The sequence below is a fragment of the Leptopilina boulardi genome, unplaced genomic scaffold, assembly GCF_019393585.1.
Source record: "Leptopilina boulardi isolate dan_hultmark-lab unplaced genomic scaffold, ZJU_Lbou_2.1 LbouV2_278, whole genome shotgun sequence".
Lineage (NCBI taxonomy): Eukaryota > Metazoa > Arthropoda > Insecta > Hymenoptera > Figitidae > Leptopilina > Leptopilina boulardi.
The window spans coordinates 4,378,895-4,402,115 of NW_026137838.1; the positions used below are offsets into that span (position 1 = coordinate 4,378,895).

Genomic DNA, 23,221 nt, shown 5'->3' on the forward strand with positions numbered 1-23,221 from the left:
TTGTGAATTCTTATATAATAAATAAATTACGAACCCTTTTTTTTAAAAACACCCCTTTTTCAGAAAAAGTTTTTTTTAAGCATTGTTGACAATGCTGTCAAGTTTTTTTTTGTTTACATTGTCGAATTTACATGTTACGAATCGAATTCGCTGACGGCGATAAAATGAAGGTCTTGACTATTTGTTACCCTCTTTGCCCGCCTTGAATTATCTCCCCCCCCCTCCCTCCAAACACAGACTTTTTCCCTATTCTTTTCGCCTACATTTTGTGCACCGTTGCGCTTACCGACCATTTCAGGCAGAAGAGAGCGGGTTAATTGTCGCTTCCTTTTTTTATGCCCGCGGCTTTCACTTCTATATAGAAATAGGAGAAAAGAGAGAGAAAAATTCTACGGGTGAAACGAGAACGACGACCGAATGAACAAAAAAAAAAAAAGAAAAAAAAAATAGTGAATTTAGAGATCGAAGTTTGAACGACCGTTCCGGAAGCGCTTTCAATATTCATCTCAATTTTTTGGTCCCCGATAGAACATTAAAAAGTGAGAAGAACTCTCTCGAGAGTGCGTAAAAAAGGAGAAACCATTTAATTTTCCATTTGTGAAAAAGAATTTTTTTTTTTTTGGAAAAAGGAGAGAAAATAAATTAAAAATAGTATACGTTATGTAATTTGTGTCTTATTGAAACGAAGAAGCCATACTCTATGAAGGATTATATTCTACATTTTTCTTTTCTGACTAGATGTTTCTCTAACAATAGAGTGATACAACAGTAGTATAGAGTTCATCGGATCTTGTCCCGAGGTCGAGTTGTTAGGAATATCAGTAGTGCTTTGTGTATGACATGTCATCCAATCAGAAAAGCTCTCACATATTATAATCGAGAAACTGGTGCACGACCTAGGCTTCCGTGTGTAGAAACGCCTGTAAGAATTACTCTTTTATAATATGAAATAAAATTTAATTATTTATATATTTTTTTTTATTTTTTCACATTTTAAATTTAATATTAATTGGAAAAAAATATTTGTTGATTGTAAAAAAAAACTTTTTAATTGTAAATTTTGAAAGTAATTATCGTGTGGCTTCAATGAGAATATAACTTGTGAGCACGACGTATATTTACATTTACTATTTAACTTAGCAATGTAAATAAGTAGTAATATCAAACTTCAGCTTAATGCTTGACTTGTACTACTTGCGAGTTTCGTACTACTTCTTTTTGTAAATAGAAAAAAAAAATGATAAAATTTGAATTTTTTTTCCCCAATATAGTAAATACAGGTCGAAATTGAATTCAGTTTCTTTAAGGCATTTTGCAGAATATTGGAAAAATATTTTTTTTACAGTAAAAGTATTAATTGCAATTATTATTCGAAGACATTTTCTACACGCTTTGATATTCTTTCAGTTATTAACTTGTGCTGCACGTTCAATATATAGGGCAAAGTAAAATGGAGTCTGATGTTGAAATCATCATCTTTTCCATTCTCGAATCCCACATAATCTCGTGACTTAAAATACATTTTGGATCTATATGTATATATATATATATATATATATCCAAGTGTGTGTTTCAGGGCTTTCCACTTTAGCTTCTTTCGACCCTCTAAATCCTGCTTCCGACGGATTTTAAGATGGAATTAGTAGGTAGGCCAAGATTAGGTGGCAAAGGAAACTCGGGTGTGCACTTGGTTTCTCAAATATTCATTTTCTCATATAACGTTGTGCGCGTGTTGGTACGTGCCTCATTTCATCCGAGAGAGGCTTTCCCAATGGTCTCTCGCGCACACATTGAGAGAGAGAGAGAGAGGGAGAGAGCGTCAGAGGATGCTATGGATTATGCGGTAATGCCATAACCCTTATTCGCGTCCCTTGGGTCGACTCTGTTAAGACGACGACGGTTCTGGGACATTGCCCAGGTCGCTTATGCATTAATCGAATTCCAGACAATCGTCTACGTAGAAACTATGACCACACATATAGACATGACCTGAATATCAACATTTTTTATCAGGGTATCTAACAAGTTTGTGCAAAAAAAAATTTCCTGACTTGTCACTTGACTTTTCTTTTGACTTAATCTAATCTTTTATCTATATTATGTAATATTTAATACATGTAATAGAAATTAACGGATTAAAAGAGACAAATATATTTATACGAAATTCCAGTTTTAGAAAGTGACGTAATTTCGCGGAATTCGTGATTTAATTTCTCGAATTCTGTGACCTTGATTTGTAGAATCCGTGATATAGTTTCGCAATATCAGCAACTTAATTTCGCGGAATCCGTGACCTATGTTCGCAAATTCCATGATCTAGTTTCGCGAAATATGTAATTTAATTTCGTGAATTCCGCAATCTAATTTCGCCAATTCCGCGACATAGTTTCGTGGAATCTGTGATCTAATTTCGCGGAATTCGTGATCTAATTTCCAGAAATAAGTGACTTAGATTCGCAGAATTCGTGACCTAATTACGCGTAACCTGCAACCTAGTTTCGCGAAATTCGTTATCTAGTTTAGCGAACTTCGTTACCTGGTTAGTAGAATCCGTGATCTAATCACGCGGAATTCGTGAGTAATTTCCCGAAATCAGTGACCTGGATCAATAGAATCAGTGACTTAATTACGCGTAACTTGTAAGCTAGTTTCGCAGAATCCGTGATTTAATTTCGCGTAATCTGGGACCTAGTTTCAAGGAATCCGTGATCGAATTTCGTGATTTACTTTCGCAGAATCCGCAACCTATCTTTGTAGCATCCGTGATATAATTTCTATAATTCCGTGATTTAGTTTCGCAAAATCCGTGATATAATTTCGCGAATTCTGTGATCTAAATCCGCGAATTTCGTGAACTAATTTTGCCAAATCCGTGATCTAGGTTCGCAAATTCCATGATCTAGTTTCGCGAAATACGTGATTTAATTTCATGAATTCCGGATTCTATTTTCGCGAAATCCGCGACCTAGTTTCGTGGAATCTGTGACCTAGTTTCGAGGAATCCGTGATCTAATTTCGCGAATTTCGTGATCTACTTTCGTAGAATCCGCAACCTATCTTTGTAGCATCCGTGATATAATTTCTATAATTCCGTGATTTAGTTTCGCAAAATCCGTGAATTCTGAATTCGTGAATCCGTAAATTCAAATTTCGCGAATTCTGTGATCTAAATCCGCGAATTTCGTGAACTAATTTTGCCAAATCCGTGATCTAGGTTCGCAAATTCCATGATCTAGTTTCGCGAAATACGTGATTTAATTTCGTGAATTCCGCAATCTAATTTCGCGAAATCCGCGACCTAGTTTCGTGGAATCTGTGATCTAATTTCGCGTAATCGGTGATCTAATTTCTCGAAATCAGTGACCTGGATCTGTAGAATCCGTGACTTAATTACGCTTAACTTGTGAACTAGTTTCGCGGAATTCGTGATGTACTTTCGCCAACTTCGCGACCTTGTTAGTAGAATCCGTGATCTAATTTCGCGAAATTAGCGACTTAATTTCGCAGAATCCGTGATTTAATTTCGCGTAATCTGTGACCTAGTTTCGAGGAATCCGTGATTTAATTTCGCGAATTTCGTGATTTACTTTCGCAGAATCCGCATCCTATCTTTTTAGCATCCGTGATATAATTTCTATAATTCCGTGATTTAGTTTCGCAAAATCCGTGAATTCTGAATTCGTGAATCCGTAAATTCAAATTTCGCGAATTCTGTGATCTAAATCCGCGAATTTCGTGAACTAATTTTGCCAAATCCGTGATCTAGTTTCGCGAATTCTGTGATCTAGTTACGTAGAATTTACTACTTAATTTCGCGAAATCCGTGAACTAATTTTGCGAAATCCGCGAAAAAAATTAGATTGTTTTAATTGATAATTTTTTTTTGCTATATAAAATGTAAACGTATATTTAAAATGCGTTAAAAGAAATTAAATTTGGTTTGTTAATTATTTTTTTCTTTTTCTTTTTTTTTTTTTTGCTAAAATACTCGTATTTCTGAAATTCTCGAGACTATTTTAAAGGACAAGCACAAAAGTGCATGCATAATCTGTTCAAGTCGATTTGCAGTGGTCTGAAGAAATCCCTCTTGTCTAACAATGTTCGCGCCCATTGATTTACGAGGCCGTGCAAGGTCTATAAAACTGTCAACGCATGTAAGTTCACTTGCTTTCTTCGGTTAATACAAATGCGACCTATAAGTCAGTGAAAATGTTAAACATATATAGTCTTCATCGCTTTACGAGAATATATATATTATATTCAAACATTAGAGTTATAGAATGTATAAAAATTGAAAATCATAATCATTTTTTCCCCTAGCGTTCTAAATTTCCTAGTTTTTAAAAGGCTGTTTTACTCCCTAGAGTTAAAAAAACATCCCTATTATATTTCATTTCTTGTTATATTATTCATTTCACTAGGGCAAAAAAGGGGCCATTTTTTTTACCTAGTTTTTAAAAAACAGTTATTTTTCCCATAAAATTTTATGTGACTGTTTTGCTGATATTTTTTAAATATTAGATTATTAGATCTCGCTTTTACAACCAATTTGATTCGTCATTGATGTTGAATAGAATGCGCTTTGGAGAAATATATATATAGTTTGTTGAAAGTACTAGTTTCGTGAGAGATGTGACAAATGGAGTATATCGTTTTTGCAGTACATCGGTAACTGTATGCATTCAAAATGGAGAAATGTAGGATGGGGTTGGTGGGGGGGGGGGTTAGAAAGGGAATGGGAAAGCCCTCTCCCCAGTATATCTGGATTCCCGGTCGGCCTCTATTGTAAAGCATAACGAGGGGCAATTTTTACAGCTGCGAACAATACCTCGCATTAGCATCCTACCCTGCCACTGAGCTTGCTAACCTGCTACGTGACAACTCTAGGTGTGTACAATATATTTATGAATCTGCATATTGCCTACGATTTAACGTAATCGATGTGTTCGATTTACATTTTCACGTTAAAGAACGTATTCAAGATTATGATGACTTTTTCTATGTGTCCAGATGGTTCATGATTTTTTTTTTTCCGTTATTGTATAGGTATTGAATTATTGATATTTTTTTTACTGGAATATTAATAATTCAAATGATGCATTGGATCTTTTCGCATAATTTACACTTCTTTCTAGTGTTAAAAACTATTTTTCTCACTAGGGTTTAAATAGTCTACTTTTCTCCCTGATTTCCAAATTTTTTCGACAGTGTTAAAATAGGGTTAGTTTCTTCACTAGTGGCAAAAAGGACATTTTTCCTTTCTCTTTTAGAAAAGTTAATATTTATTATCCAATTGATTGAAATTAAATTCAATTTTGTAGTTTTTTTTTTCTGTATTATCTAACATCTATGTGCAATTTAAATGTAAAAGAGGAATCATTTAAACTACCCATACGAGTGTGAGAAAAAGGTCGTTGGGTTTTTTTTTTTTTTTTTTTTTTTTTTGCTTATTTTTTTTGTTGGACATTTGTTTATTTTAACGTTTCAACTCTTGAATTGTAGGGAACTTAAAAGGGCACACGGAAAAGCACACGCGTGCCGTCAAATGTGCATTGAGAGTGTTTGAAACCGGGACGAAAACAATTATTCGACTGCTCTGCAAATACGCACACGGAACGCCGCGCCTCATCAGAGCCAACTTATTTGTCTATGCAAATCGTTAATCAACGTTCGACCCATGTATGTGTATATATATACATGTACCTATTGCTCGCACTGTGGGGAATAGTTGGGTAAGGGGGGGGAGGGGGTTATATACCGGCCACAAACTATGGACCCAGTTCCACGTTTTCCCAAAGGAACACACACAAAAAAAGGTTCATTTCATTCATATTTTTGTTTTCAATTTCCCGAAAAATCTATTTTGTCGGTAAATTTACATATTTTTATTCGCGTTTTTTTTCTCTACAAACATAACCTCTAAACAATTGCTTCAATGGCAATTTATATTTTCGATTTTTTTTAATCGAAGTGTAAATATTTATGAGATATAACTGTTGGAATTATTATATTTATTTTAAATTATAATATAAAATTATAATATTAATGGAATCACGGAAAAAAATTTTTATTTGGAACAGCGATATGTTTCTCTAGAAAAGCGAAAACTTTCGTTGTTTTAGTGAAACAAATATCTGTCAAAGTGAAACTTATCGCTGTTTCAAGTAAAGATTTTTTTCCGTGTACCAAAGTAACTGGTATCAAAGTAACTGATACCATAGTAACTGGTACCAAAGTAACTGGTACCATAGTAACTAAATGGTACCAACGTAACTGGTACCATAGTAACTAAATGGTACCAACGTAACTGGTACCGAAGTAACTGGTACCACAGTAACTGGTATCAAAGTAACTGGTATCAAAGCAACTGGTACCAAAGTAACTGGTACCAACATAACTAACTCGTACCATAGAAATTGGTACTAAAGTAACTAATACTATAGTAACTAATGCCATAGTAACTGATGCCAAAGTAACTAATACCATAGTAACTGGTATCAAAGTAACTAATACCATAGTAACTGGTAGCATAATAACTAACTGGTACCATCGTAACTGGTACTAACTTAATTGGTACCAAAGTAACTGGTACCATAACTAACTAGTACCAACATAACTGGTACCATAACTAACTGGTACCATCGTAACTGGTACTAAAGTAACTAGTACCATAACTAACTGGTACTAAAGTAACTGGTACCATAACTAACTAGTACCAACATAACTGGTACCAAAGTAATTGGTACCATAACTAACTGGTACCATCGTAACTGGTACTAAAGTAACTGGTACCATGACTAACTGGTACTAAAGTAACTGGTACCATAACTAACTGGTACCATAACTAACTGGTACCAAAGTAACTGGTACTAAAGTAACTGGTACCATAACTAACTGGTACCAAAGTAACTGGTACCATAGTAACTAAATGGTACCAACGTAACTGGTACCATAGTAACTAAATGGTACCAACGTAACTGGTACCGAAGTAACTGGTACCACAGTAACTGGTATCAAAGTAACTGGTATCAAAGCAACTGGTACCAAAGTAACTGGTACCAACATAACTAACTCGTACCATAGAAATTGGTACTAAAGTAACTAATACTATAGTAACTAATGCCATAGTAACTGATGCCAAAGTAACTAATACCATAGTAACTGGTATCAAAGTAACTAATACCATAGTAACTGGTAGCATAATAACTAACTGGTACCATCGTAACTGGTACTAACTTAATTGGTACCAAAGTAACTGGTACCATAACTAACTAGTACCAACATAACTGGTACCATAACTAACTGGTACCATCGTAACTGGTACTAAAGTAACTAGTACCATAACTAACTGGTACTAAAGTAACTGGTACCATAACTAACTAGTACCAACATAACTGGTACCAAAGTAATTGGTACCATAACTAACTGGTACCATCGTAACTGGTACTAAAGTAACTGGTACCATGACTAACTGGTACTAAAGTAACTGGTACCATAACTAACTGGTACCATAACTAACTGGTACCAAAGTAACTGGTACTAAAGTAACTGGTACCATAACTAACTGGTACCAAAGTAACTGGTACCATAACTAACTGGTACCATAACTAACTGGTACCATCGTAACTGGTACTAAAGTAACTAGTACCATAACTAACTGGTACTAAAGTAACTGGTACCATAACTAACTAGTACCAACATAACTGGTACCAAAGTAATTGGTACCATAACTAACTGGTACCATGACTAACTGGTACTAAAGTAACTGGTACCATAACTAACTGGTACCAAAGTAACTGGTACTAAAGTAACTGGTACCATAACTAACTGGTACCAAAGTAACTGGTACTAAAGTAACTGGTACCATAACTAACTGGTACCAAAGTAACTGGTACCATAACTAACTGGTACCAAGGTAACTGGTACCATAACTAACTGGTACCAAAGTAACTGGTACCATAACTAACTGGTACCATAACTAACTCGTACCATATCTAACTGGTACCATCGTAACTGGTACCATAATACCAATTTTTTCAAATGAAATTTATTCATTATATCGTACAAAGTGATTATCGCGTATAATTTTTTGTGATTAACGTACAATTAATGTCGTGTATTTATATATATGCATACAATGTTTATTCTCATACATTGCGTGTGATACAGGAGACGAAAATAAGCATAAAGAAATGGACAAAACTCGTGAGCTCGAGTGATTAATTTTGCCATAGCGAAAAAGGAATGGGATTGCATATTTTATACGCACATATGCGTATACTGGGTACATTAGCGTTCACTACCTGATAAACTTAATTTCCAACAGACTCTATTATACATTTTGCGGGTGAATTGTAAATGGGGTGGGGGAAGAGGAAATGGAAAAAGAAAAATATAACTGCTAAACCTTTGGGGATTTCCGGAACTGAGCTTTCGTTTCAAAAAAAAAAAAAAAAAAAAAAAAAAAAAAAAAATAGAATCTGTTAATGATTGAACAAAAATTCAGTCAGTGTTTTATGTTTACATTTTATTATATATTTTGTACAGTATTACATTTTTTTATTTATCTAATATAAAGTTCTCTTTAAATCTGATCATTTTTAATTCATTAAAAACAGAATTTAATTTTCAATGACTTATTTACACAATTTTTTTGAATAAATTTTAATTACTTTCTCTTAGAGTACAATTTGCTTATAATAAATTAGGCACTAAGTACAATTGCACATGGAAAAAAATCTTTATCTGGAATAGCGATATATTTCTCTAGAATAAGCGAAAACATTCGCTGTTTTAGTTATAAATATCGCTGTTCCAGGTGAAACTTATCGCTGTTCCAGGTGAAAATTTTTTTCCATGCATTTTATTTTATTAAATTTTTAAAAAATGTTTTAAAAATTATGGCGGTGTTTTCGGTAGTATTTTCTCAGACTAAATCTCTTTTTCAAATATATTTTTTTTTTTGCATCCATTTATAAATAGTTATTCTTATTAGTAATTTGGCAGAAATTGTTTTCTGTATCATAATGATAAATAAAGAGAAAAAGAGATACAGAAATATTAAAAGAAAAATTTAGAATTTACAGAAATATGAAATTAGGAATTATTTTTTAATTCAAATAATTATTTTTGTAATTTTTTTTTTGTTTTTTTTTTTTTAATTTTTAGGGTTTTTTATGGTAACTGATATTGATAAAAATTAATTAATATAACAGCCTTATTGGATGCATTATAATCATCGTTGTCTCATCCAATTTTTTTTAATTTACAAATTTTTTTTTATTTTAATGATAATATATTTATTGTTTAATTTTAAAGGTAATAGGAAAACAAACCTAGGCAAGTTAGTAGTAGGCAAGTTAAAAAGGTGTTGTTACCATTGAATGAGGCTCCATTTGGTTTTTTATCAGGATGAGATGTATTTTTCATAATTAATTCCCAAAATTGCATTCTCTCGACCAGAAAATCGTTTTCCATTTCAATTTTAGTTGTATTTTTGTCTCCTATTCTCATGAATTTTGTATTCTCCTTTTTATATGGTTTCCATTCTGTCGTTAAATCAGCATGTGGTACTCTAAAAAAATTATTATAAATTCGAATTTATTGACAATTTATAATAATATAAAAAGAGCCACAATTTTGGTAACAATTATTTATTTTTCCTTACCCATTTTTTGCAAAATTTGAAAATAATTCCGTCATTAAATTAATCATTGTTTTATCGTTATCATTTTTTTGTAAATTTTTATTATCGCCCATTTTTTCTAAAAAGGGAAACAAAGAACCCACATCGTCTATGTGTGCGACACCTGAAAATTAAATAATTTTATTTTTCAAAATAAAAATAAAAAAAAATTGTTTATTCTCTCTTTATTATTAATTTGTTGAATTTTTTACCATGTGGATGATTTACGCTGCCTAGAATTGAAAATGTTCCTTCATAAGCAAAATGATAAAAGTAAATTTTCAATTTTTCAAAATGATGTTTTAAACTATTATAAACTGGCCAATATATTCCAGCATCACCAATCATCTGTACAAAAAAAACAATTAATTTCAAAATTAAACAATTAGTTTATTTTTAATTAATCGAAAATAATTTAATAAAAAAATATTCACTTTTGTAAAGTTGGTTGTTATATTGGCGGTAATATTTCCTTGAAAATAATAATCAACTATTGATTTGGTGAAATTTGTCTTGTTCTTGATAACTTCAGAATATTCCAAAATCTCTGAGCCAATTTTGGTAAAGTTTTCCTTTAGAAATGCATAATCATTTTCATTTAGGTTTACTGTAACAAAAAAAAAAAAAATTTAATTTATTTATTAATAATTGTTTAATTTTTATTTTATTAATTATTTTTTAAATAAATGAAAATATTTACCGAGTCCTAAACCTTCATCGGATGTCACTCCCATTATCCATGAATCAATGTGAATATCACCATCTTCTATACTTTGTTTTGGTGATTTTATTATTACTGCAGTTTTACTATCTTTCTCCAATGTTGGTCCAAAGATACAGTTTGGTGAATTTTTCCAAATGGCCTTAAAAATTTTTTTTTTATATTAAAAATATTTTTTATTAAATAAAAATAAGATTTTTCTTTTGCACAAAAAAATGCAATTTACTTACGAATTTTTGGGTCAATTTTAAGAGTTCCGTTACATTTTTTTCTCTCATGCAAGTTAATATATTCGTTTCATTTATTTTCTCGTCTTTGTTAGTTGAAACTGAAAAAAATTTATATTATCAATTAATAATTATTATTAATTATAATTTGATCAAATTTCGAATTTTTGTGTTAATAAAAAGAAGAATTTAAATTTTTATCCTTTGGTACAAAAAAATAATAATTATTATTATTAATATATTTACTATTATAGCAGCCAGCATAATTGGCGAGTTTAAGTGAAGAATTTCTAATGTTATCATTAGTATGATAGGCCCAGGGTGCTAGGGCTGAACCACTCATTGTAATTATTTTATGGAAAAGTCCTTTTGTATTTTTAGAAAGTGCTAAATGATGAATAGCTGCGGCTCCTGCGCTATTACCAAAAAGTGTTACAGAATTTGGATTTCCATTAAATTTATGTATATTTTCCTTCACCCAATTTAAAACTTGAACCATGTCCTTTAATCCATAATTTCCCTGTGCGTGCTCATTTCCAGTACTGTAAAATCCTATTTGAAAAAAAAATTTATAAAAAACAAAAAAATTTATAAATAATATTATAGTAATTGTATTTAATTTTTCATTTCTCTTTTTGTTTCAGGTAAGTCAAAATTCCATCGAAAATAATTTTTGAACCTAAAAAGTTGAGACGATAATTGAATGTGACAAGAATGACGTCTTGACGAAGAAGATATTTTGGTGAGAATGCTTCACTATTTGTTGATCCCATATTAAAACTTCCACCTCTGATAAATATAAGTACGGGAAATGTGGAATTTATTTTTTTTTCCTGTAAAATGGATAATTAATTTTAATTTTTTTTTTCATATAAAATTAATTTTTCCTTTTGATTAGATTAATTTATGTATTTTTCAGTAAATTACAAAAAAAGGTTTTTAATCTCGAATATAGATATTTAAATTTATTGTGATTACATCATTTAGAATACACATGTGACGAAAATTTCATTTTATGATAAATCTGTCTACTCTACTTTTATGATTCAAGATTTTCTATAAGTAGAATTTTATCTTATTTTTCAAAAGAAAATCTGTTTTTTATGAAAAATTCTTTTTCTGTAAATATTACTGTTCGTTTCAAATAGAATTTTTTAAAAAAAAATTTTATTCTTTCATTGTGAATGCGATTTTTTAATTAATATTATACTTTGAAAAAAGAATATTATAATTCAAAAGCGGATGTTTTTTTTTCTATTAGTAGAATTCAATTTGAAAATTTATTTTCTATATTTTTTATTTATATTTTATTTATATTTTATTTATATTTTATTTATATTTTATTTATATTTTTTATTAATTTTAGTAAAAAAAATTTTCCGTAACAATAATTAATTAATTGACATAATTTGTTGAGGTATTGTATATTGTAATACTTTTAGAAAGTGTATACAATAAATCAAATAGAATTAATTGCTTCTAATTAGATGAAATTAAGTTTTATTATTTTTTATCGTAATTATTTTATTAGTCTTCTATAACTATTTATCAATTGTGACAGTATATTTTCTACGTATGCAATAAACTATAAGTCTTTTTTTATTTTGAAATTTTGAATCATAAAAGTAAAGAAATTTGAAATTTTTTTTTTTTTTGATGATTCAGTTTTTAAGCAAACTGATATAAAAAAAAAATATCATTTAGACGAAAAGGAAATAAAAAAATTATATGATAATAAAACGTGTATATGAGTAAAACAATATCTCATTAGATCATAAATCACAGCTGTTAACTGTACTTATAAAGAGTATGTTTGCATTGAAAAAAAAAAATTTCAGTTATCTTACTTTTATTTAGAATTATTTTTTAATGGACTATTTTATTTCTAGAGAGACAATATATATAATACACGTGCAAAGATTATTCTTTAGATCATTTTATTTACTCGACCGGTTTGAGTACAAATAGCTTTTAAAACTATTAACAAGATGTTTAATGAATAGAGAAAATGAAACCAGTATTTTTTTCAATGACGTAACGATAGGTGTCCAAGGATCTTTAGCGTTAGTATTAAAATATAAATAATTCCAAAATAATTTTTTTTAATATATTTTGTTTGCGAATTTTTTTCTCCCACAGAAAAATTATTTTCGCTGTAAATTTTTTAACTGTAGCAAATTTTAACTAAAAATGAGTTTGCTATTGCAATTAATTTATTTTTTGGAAAATATTTTTCAAAAAGAAATATTTCCTCGATTTTATTTAAATATTCTTTGTATGTAAAAAGTCATTTTTAACAAAAGATAATCGTACAGTCATAAGTGAGATTAAAAATGTGTCACATGTGTGATAAGTTATTTAAACGTTAACTCACTTTAGGAACAAAAATATTCATATAAAGACAATCCTCTTCTCCAGTTATTGCACCATTATAATCGATTTGAATACAATGTGGTTTATCTTTATCGGCAACTAATTCTGAATTCGTATAATTTTTTGTCCATTTTACAGGATCCTGAAAAAAAGAAAATATTTTTTTTTAAATATAATTTAGAAAAATTTAATTCCCAATTATATTTTAAAACATCGATATTTATTAAAATTTTTTTTACTATTCGATTAATCGTGTTTGAAACAGGAAAAAATATGGTAATAAGTTTTAATGAATTTATCTTTATTGCCTGAATTTTTTCCTTGTTGAACATTTCGTAAAACAGAATTTTATTTCTTTAATTTCTATGTTTATTATATTTTTTATTACACTGAAAAAAATTTTTAATAATACTTAACTATTGGCAAATAAATATTTATTTTTATTAAATAATTATTGTTTCAAATTAAATTTTATTTTAAATACAGAAAATATTGGTTCAAAAATACAGTTTATTTAATTATTTGAATTCAAAAAATTGATTCAAAAATTATTTCCTACAATATTTATTTGATAATAATTATTTGAATAACATTTTTTTTTCAGTGTACTATTAATTTTTTTTTTAAATTTTACCTTAAATCGTAATTCCTTTATCGGTGGTTCCGCATACGGAATACCTAAATAAGCCTCTATTCCTTTTTCTGTTTCATTAAATTCAAGTTTTTCCGTAAATTCAAATTGACCGCGAATATTTCCAAATTGTGTTTCAACTGAAGGAGGAACACATTCTCCACCAATCACAATTAATAATACGGTCATGAATTTTAATTGCCACATGTTTTTTTTTTTTTAAATAGAGATTAGAGGAAAAATAAACGTTTCTTTTTTTTTAACACTAACGAACTCGAAACAAACACGCGGTATAAACGCGGACACGGGCTTTTTCCCCAAGAGAGCAACTCAAACGCGTTCTTGTTCGATGTAATTATGTGAATGTCTGCGTGCAAACGCAGATAGCATACGCAAATACGCGACGATGCTTTAATTGAACGCTCCGTGCTAGTCGAAGTGACATATAAAGCGTACTATGACAATGACGACCCGTTTATGAAATAATTCGGATGAGCCGCTTCGTGCGTGCCTATTGAGTTAGTTTCCATTTTCCAGGAGAGTGGGTAACGGCAATGTCAAATTCAAGTTCGGTAATGATAATAATGTTTATACAACAATTGAAATCGGGGGGCAAGGGAAATTTCTCATATATATATATATATATATATGTGCGAGATAATTTAGATTGAAAATTCTAAATTCTCTAGAATTTTTTTTTTGTTCCTACACCGAAAAAAAAATATTCTTGTATTCAGAGGAAAATTCCTCTTATACAGAATCCCTTTTGAATTTTATTCTTAAAACAAGAGTATTATTCTTTAAATGAGAATATTTTCCTCTAATTTCAAGAGGATCGAAACAAAAGGACTATTCTAGAGCATTCCTCTTTATATTCAGAATAATGTTTTTAGAATAAAAATAATACTCTTAGAATTTAGAATAATTTTCTATGTTTAAGAATATTCCTCTAAATTCTAAGAGGATTTCCCATAGAAAATGTTGCAACTTACACAATACGTGCCTATTTTTGTATAGGTAAAAGAAATTTTTAAAAGTAATTTTTAAGAAAATTTAAATAATTTTGAGGTTATGCTATTTAAAAATTTATTTTATTACGATTTTTATTTATTTTAATTTTATTTGAAAATTTATTTAAAATAAATTTTCAAATTTAATGAAGTATATGTTTTGCGCATAAAAATATTATTAAAAATAGAATTAAGTAAATTAATTATAATTTAAATTAATTAAATTATTAAAAAAATAAAATCAATTTCAATTTATTTATACTTAAATAGATGTAAATCATGGAATAACAAATTTTATTCCTTTTAATTTTTTATAGATTTGTATCTAAGACATACAAATTAGAAGATTGCATTTTTATTATTTCAGAGTTCTTTTTAAGATGATATATTTTCCTCTTAAATTAAGAGGAATAATTTTACATAGAGGACAATCCTCTTAAACCTAGAGGACATCCAATTTTGCTTATTTTAATACCAAAATGGATTAAAATAAGCAAAATTGGATTAAAATAAGAAGCGTTGCAGCTTATTTTAATGCCTTTTAATTTTCTGTGTTATTATATAGGAATGAGTAACCGTTTTGACTAATTTTTATTGCAATTAATTTAAAAGTATCAAATTAATACCAAAAGTATAAAATTGGTATCAAAATTTGCATCGATTTGGTATTTTTGGTATCAATTTGATACTTTCTATTTAAGAGTTTAGTAAAAAAAAATGACTAATTATAAGGAGAAAACTACTAATTTATTTATTGAGATTACTATTTCAATTGGTAAACTTTAATAAATAAATTAGTAGTTTTCTACTATCAATTAGCCATTTTTAACTAAAATTTAATCAACACTGTTACTAATTCATTTAATAAACTAATTTATATCTAATATATTTTTTACATTCAATTTTCTATATAAGTTTTGAAATTTATTTTTAAATATAACATTTTGAAGTATTTAATTTAAAAATCATTATGTTCAAAAACTATTTTAACCAGTTAGTAGAATATTTAAGAAAGTATCGATTCATTGGATTTGAGAAATACTATAAATTATTACAAAGTTTTTGACGTCTCAAAAATAAATTTCTCTTTGTATAATTTTAGTTAAAATTTTTTCTATATAAATTCTTACATATTCTCAAAAAAAAAATCAAATTTTATGACGGAATTATTATTTGCCTGATGTTAATTTGACAATTGAACGAAAAATTTGTTTACTACTTTTTTTGACTTCAAATTTTAATATTTTAATATTAAATATTAATATTAAATATTTCTGTATCCGAAAAAAATTAATAATAATAATAATAAATAATTAATAATATTATAATTAATTAATCTCAATGAACGAAATAATTTTGGAAATTACAAAATACTTAACCCATTTATAAATAGAAATAAATAATTAATAAAAGCTTTTTGGGAATTTTTACGGTAGTTTAGAGGTTTTTTTTTTTTTAAAAAAACAGTATTGTCGAAAATAAAATTCACCTGTCATTATATATAGGACGCGATGTATATATATATAGTAACAACTAAAGGGAAAACAAAAATAAAATGAAAAATGTAAAAGCAATCGTTCTTTATTTAGAGGTATATATACGAATTGGTTTGCTCGCAAAGTGTTACTACTTCAAGTTACTTAAATTCAGTTTTCGTGAAGATTTTTCATTGAATTCCCAAAGGTATTCTTCACCGCGTCGGTGTGTCTCTCGTCAACCGGTGAAGATCCGTTTCCTGCGGAATCGGAATCCTAACAATTTCCTGACGAAGGGGCGCCTCGTGGGAATTTCCGGTGGTGGAAAGCATCGTGGCGATGTTTCCACGCGAAATCTCCTTCGCCACCTCTTGTGTTCGTTGGTTACACATTGTTGGTTTTTGAACTCGCTTATCTATGACAGGAGAGTTGTTAGCTATGCGAATAATATAAGATATTTTGCATATGTCTTTTATATATATATATATATATATATATATATATATATACATTTTCCTTTTATGTGTGTGTTTGTTCTTTTTTCATCTGTATTTACGATAACATTTTTTTATTTGGTCCTCTCTTTAAGAGAGATAAGATAGACGAGATTTAAGTCAAGATGTACCAAGGTTACAAACGGTTACAGCAAGTGGAGCAAAGAATTTTTTTTTAGTTTCAATTTTTATATTGCTTTGGCCTTTATTTTTGATATTTGATAGTTATCACGATTCGATGAATCATGGTTTAATTGCTTTTTAAATTCGAGGAAAAAATTAAGTGTAGGTATAATCTTTCGGTTAATAGAATTTTTCTTACAATAAAAAATGTTGAAGCAGTGAAGAAATAGATTTTGTTGCTAGAAAATCGTTTGGTTATAGGAAATTTCGGTTGGCGTAACCAATTTTTGATTGTCGTAACCAAATTTCGGTTGTCGTAACCAAATTTTGTTTGTCGTAACCGAATTTTGGTTGTCGTAACAAAATTTTGGTTGTCGTAATTAAATTCTGTTTGTCGTAACCAAATTTTGGTTGGCAGAAATGCATGTAGAAAAAGTTGACTGCGGCAGCAAACTATTTGCTTTCACATCGAATTTAGTTAGATTTAAGTCCAGATGTACCAAGGTTACAAACGGTTACAGCAAGTGGAGCAAAGAATTTTTTTTTAGTTTCAATTTTTATATTGCTTTGGCCTTTATTTTTGATATTTGATAGTTATCACGATTCGATGAATCATGGTTTAATTGCTTTTTAAATTCGAGGAAAAAATTAAGTGTAGGTATAATCTTTCGGTTAATAGAATTTTTCTTACAATAAAAAATGTTGAAGCAGTGAAGAAATAGATTTTGTTGCTAGAAAATCGTTTGGTTATAGGAAATTTCGGTTGGCGTAACCAATTTTTGATTGTCGTAACCAAATTTCGGTTGTCGTAACCAAATTTTGTTTGTCGTAACCGAATTTTGGTTGTCGTAACAAAATTTTGGTTGTCGTAATTAAATTCTGTTTGTCGTAACCAAATTTTGGTTGGCAGAAATGCATGTAGAAAAAGTTGACTGCGGCAGCAAACTATTTGCTTTCACATCGAATTTAGTTAGATTTAAGTCCAGATGTACCAAGGTTACAAACGGTTACAGCAAGTGGAGCAAAGAATTTTTTTTTAGTTTCAATTTTTATATTGCTTTGGCCTTTATTTTTGATATTTGATAGTTATCACGATTCGATGAATCATGGTTTAATTGCTTTTTAAATTCGAGGAAAAAATTAAGTGTAGGTATAATCTTTCGGTTAATAGAATTTTTCTTACAATAAAAAATGTTGAAGCAGTGAAGAAATAGATTTTGTTGCTAGAAAATCGTTTGGTTATAGGAAATTTCGGTTGGCGTAACCAATTTTTGATTGTCGTAACCAAATTTCGGTTGTCGTAACCAAATTTTGTTTGTCGTAACCGAATTTTGGTTGTCGTAACAAAATTTTGGTTGTCGTAATTAAATTCTGTTTGTCGTAACCAAATTTTGGTTGGCAGAAATGCATGTAGAAAAAGTTGACTGCGGCAGCAAACTATTTGCTTTCACATCGAATTTAGTTAGATTTAAGTCCAGATGTACCAAGGTTACAAACGGTTACAGCAAGTGGAGCAAAGAATTTTTTTTTAGTTTCAATTTTTATATTGCTTTGGCCTTTATTTTTGATATTTGATAGTTATCACGATTCGATGAATCATGGTTTAATTGCTTTTTAAATTCGAGGAAAAAATTAAGTGTAGGTATAATCTTTCGGTTAATAGAATTTTTCTTACAATAAAAAATGTTGAAGCAGTGAAGAAATAGATTTTGTTGCTAGAAAATCGTTTGGTTATAGGAAATTTCGGTTGGCGTAACCAATTTTTGATTGTCGTAACCAAATTTCGGTTGTCGTAACCAAATTTTGTTTGTCGTAACCGAATTTTGGTTGTCGTAACAAAATTTTGGTTGTCGTAATTAAATTCTGTTTGTCGTAACCAAATTTTGGTTGGCAGAAATGCATGTAGAAAAAGTTGACTGCGGCAGCAAACTATTTGCTTTCACATCGAATTTAGTTAGATTTAAGTCCAGATGTACCAAGGTTACAAACGGTTACAGCAAGTGGAGCAAAGAATTTTTTTTTAGTTTCAATTTTTATATTGCTTTGGCCTTTATTTTTGATATTTGATAGTTATCACGATTCGATGAATCATGGTTTAATTGCTTTTTAAATTCGAGGAAAAAATTAAGTGTAGGTATAATCTTTCGGTTAATAGAATTTTTCTTACAATAAAAAATGTTGAAGCAGTGAAGAAATAGATTTTGTTGCTAGAAAATCGTTTGGTTATAGGAAATTTCGGTTGGCGTAACCAATTTTTGATTGTCGTAACCACATTTCGCTTGTCGTATATAATCAAAATTTTGTTTGTCGTAACCGAATTTTGGTTGTCGTAACCAAATTTTGATTGTCGTAACTGAATTCTGTTTGTCGTAACCAAATTTTGGTTGGCAGAAATGCATATAGAAAAAGTTGACTGCGGCAGCAAACTATTTGCTTTCACATCGAATTCAGTTAGCTAATATATAGGGACAGTGAACAAATTTCCTTTGGGGTCAAAAAAGTTTGCTATGACAGTAAATTTGAAAAAATTAAGTAAATACAGCAAACTTTTTCGTTGTCATAGGAAAAAATTTAGCTGTGATTACTAATTTTGATAGATCCAATAGCAAACATAAGTTAGCATCTGTATTTCCTTTTTTTCTGTGTACCAATAAAATTGTTTTGCTGGCCCAACCAAATTTTGGTTTGCTGGGAAAATATATCTTTTTCATAGGAGTAAAAAATACAGCAAACTTTTTCGTTGTCATAGGAAAAAATTTAGCTATGATTACTAATTTTGATAGATCCGATAGCAAACATAAGTTAGCATCCTGTATTTCCTTTTTTCCGCGTGTACCAATAAAATTGTTTTCCTGACCCAACCAAATTTTGGTTTGCTGGGAAAATATATCTTTTTCATGTGAGTAAAAAAAATTGTTTTTTCATGTGCAAAAATATGATTTGAAATTTCCTTTTTGGAGAGAATTAATTATCCGTCTATGTAAGATTCATGAATCAAGATGAAATAAACGAGGTAGCTGGCAAAATGATGAAAGGGTTTAAAAGACAGAGAGAGAGAGAGAGAGAGAGTCGAAGGAAGGTTATGGTGAAAAGGTACACAGGTATCTATATGTGTATAGTGTGTGCACTTAAGCACATGGCTCTTACAACCTTACAAGCTGGGGGGCTTGGGGGGGGGGGAGAGAAAGAGCGACGGCAAAGAGCAAAAGCAAGACTAAAGGCGACGTCGTTAAAAGCGATAAAGCGATCCACAGGGCAGTAATTCACATGGTGACGCTACTTCTGTGGCCTACGGGTCTTGGCCCCGTAATGCATGACTGCCGACCCAACGGCAATTAGTCTCGAGCGACAAATAGATATGTTTAATCTAATGCACTTACACACTTATGTCCAATATCCAAAAATAAACAATTAAATATTTCCCAAATTTCTCTCTCTCTCTCGAAAAAAATGAAGTTTTCAAATTTTGATTATTGGGTCAGAATTTCTCACCTGAAATTTTCTAAAAATAAACAATTAATTGAATTTTTTGTCAGACAAAAATTTCAATCGTTTATATGTTAAATAATTTTTTGTAATATTTGCTGAAATTTATTTTGATCACAGTAGAAGTAATAAAAAAGCATCTAACATTGGTAATTTTTTATAATTTTACATTGGAAAAAAATGGAAAACAAAAATAAAGTATGTAGATGGTTAAAAAATTTTTTTAAAATAAAAATATAAAAAGTTACCGACCTAAAAATCTACCTTACCGACTGATGGTAAAGATTTTGTTTCGAAAATAAAAAATTACCGACACCGAAATCTACCTTACCGACTGATGGTAAAACAGTTTAGTTTTTATTTTATAAGTATAGTAAATGTTACTTTATATTTTTCCTTCGCATTTGTTTGAGAAATACTGAACCAATTTAAAAATTTGTGTATTAAAAAAAAACTTAAATTTCAACTTCATTGGAGTGGAAAAAATAAAATGATCTCTCGAATTTTACAGGTGAGAGAATAATAATATAATAATATCAACAAGCAACGGTCAAGCGTATAAGAATATTTTTTTGTCACATTTGAACGCAATGCACGCTCATGTTGATATCTACATATCATCTCTGGGTGTCTTCTCAGCGCGAGGCATTAGAGCGTTCAAGAGTAAAATATCGAAGGCGCAAGGGTGAATAATACATGGCAACTCCTTTTTAGGGAAGAATGAAACTCGACGTTCTCTCTCTCGCTCTCTTTCTTTCTCTCTTCTAGAGTAACAGCCACAGAGTTACTTTGTGAAGCATAAAGTTTTCAAGTAACTTTGATATAGTATAAGTATTATTTCGAGCGGACGCTTTCCCTTTTAGACGTTGGGTTGTAACGCTTTCCATTCCGCGTTCAGAGAGTGGAATTTCAAAATCTTTGTCGCGCATATAACGCACACTCTTGCCACTCTTCATCGTTCGCGCACAAGATTAAAGGGGAAAAAAAGTGGCGAATTCAAATTCACTATATACTGATAGAAAACCTTGGTTTTAATAGGAATTAATAATTTTGTTTATTGGAGCATAAATTTCATATTATCTTCTCTCTCTCTCTCTCTCTCTCTCTCTCTCTCAAAATTATCCTCTCTATAACTCACATTCTCATATACGCAGTCATTTGTCTTAATTAGATAACAGAAAATTATTCTAGTTTAATTAAACTTGTCCTAACCTTTGAACTTTCATTTCTGTTGTATGTGTCGTTTAAGTATTATTTATTTTAAAAATTTTTTTGGGTATTTGTTGTATTTTTGTTTTCACCCCCTTGCTCCTTATGTCTCAAAGGGGATATGGATAAAATATTTATTATCACTAGATTGAATTATTGTTTCCATTCTGTGTCATTTTTTATATATCACTGTTTAGAAGTATCGAATTGATGCCAATAGTCTCAAATTAATACCAACAGTATCAAATTAGTACCAATATTATTAAAGTGATACCAAAAGTGTCCAAGTCATATAGAAAATCAAACTGATTTCATTTTTTAAAAAAATTTCTTTACCATCAGTCGGTAAGATAGATTTCTGTGTCGATAGTTTTTTATATTATCATTTCCCCCCCCCAAAAAAACCTGTTTTACCATCAGTCGACAAGGTAGATTTCTATGTCGGTAATTTTTTGTTTTCATTTTTTAAAAAACTGTTTCACCATCAGTCGGCAAGGTAGATTTCTGTGTCGATAATTTTTTGTATTGTCATTTTTTCCCCAAAAAAAACCTGTTTTACCATCAGTCGACAAGGTAGATTTCTATGTCGGTAATTTTTTGTTTTCATTTTTTAAAAAACTGTTTCACCATCAGTTGGCAAGGTAGATTTCTGTGTCGATAATTTTTTATATTGTCATTTTTTCCCAAAAAAACCTGTTTTACCATCAGTCGACAAGATAGATTTCTATGTCGGTAATTTTTTGTTTTCATTTTTTAAAAAACTGTTTCATTATCAGTCGGCAAGGTAGATTTCTGTCTCAATAATTTTTTATATTGTCATTTTTCCCCAAAAAAAACCTGTTTTACCATCAGTCGACAAGGTAGATTTCTATGTCGGTAATTTTTTGTTTTCATTTTTTAAAAAACTGTTTCACCATCAGTCGGTAATGTAGATTTCTAGGTCGGTATTTTTTATATTTTTATTTCAAAGACAATTTCTTCATCATTAGTCGGTTAGGTAGAATTCTGTGTCGGTAATTTTAACCATCTATGTAAATAATTATATATAATTATATTTGACAATAAGTAACCGATTATTTGAATTAAATAAATTTTTTGCAGTGTAAACTCAATTACAGTCAGTTATTTTTTTTTTTTGTTTGTAATTTTGTTATCATTAGTAACAGACAATTACAAAAAGTTCTTGTAATCAGTTCTAAAAGTAAATTTACCTCAAACAAATTTAAATTCGTAGAAAAAATTGAATGTTTTTTTTTTTTAGGAAAAATTGCATCATTCGAAAATAAATTACAAAAACGTAATTAAATATTTACTTGACGTAAATACACTTAAGATTGAAATTTATACATTTACCAAAATCCGTAAATTTAATTGTAAAGTGATTAGTTCTAATTTTTGAAACAAATAAAGAGAAATAGGAATGGTTTACGCACATATAATATACAGTGAAAAGCGTCTAGGGAAAATATATTTGGAAAATATAGGGCGGCACAGGAAAATGAAGTATAGGTGTAAACAGTGACTCTCGGTTCTGTAATATAGTGAATCACTTGCAGCGCCATCTGCAGGGTGGTTGAATATGTTCTCTTTGGCCAGAAAGCACAACTCTGAGAGTGAAATAGAAAGAGCGAGAGAGAGAGAGAGAGAAAGCCAACAGCTACTAGTCGGTGATGCATTGCCCCGGGAGATTAATGCATTGCCCCCACAGTTTGTTAGAGTGAATAACGGTGGTCACGGTGGTAATGATATTGCCATTAACTTGTCCGCGAACGTTTCATTTTACCAAA

The 23,221-nt window shown here is 29.7% G+C and overlaps 2 protein-coding genes across 3 annotated transcripts in view; one reads left to right on the plus strand and one right to left on the minus strand.

The window, feature by feature from the left end:
- The window catches only part of LOC127281875 (polypyrimidine tract-binding protein 2), a 492,268-nt gene that overhangs the window by 40,538 nt on the left and 428,509 nt on the right, over window positions 1-23,221 (plus strand). The window lies entirely within an intron of this gene.
- On the minus strand, window positions 8,507-14,135 carry LOC127281873 (juvenile hormone esterase-like). Its single transcript, XM_051305843.1, has 10 exons — window positions 13,641-14,135; window positions 13,008-13,148; window positions 11,313-11,466; window positions 10,880-11,185; window positions 10,637-10,734; window positions 10,386-10,548; window positions 10,120-10,292; window positions 9,898-10,033; window positions 9,668-9,809; window positions 8,507-9,574 (listed from the first exon to the last, which is right to left on the minus strand). The coding sequence occupies exons 1-10, from the start codon at window positions 13,842-13,844 to the stop codon at window positions 9,313-9,315; spliced, it is 1,779 nt and encodes a 592-aa protein (XP_051161800.1). The 5' UTR covers window positions 13,845-14,135; the 3' UTR covers window positions 8,507-9,312.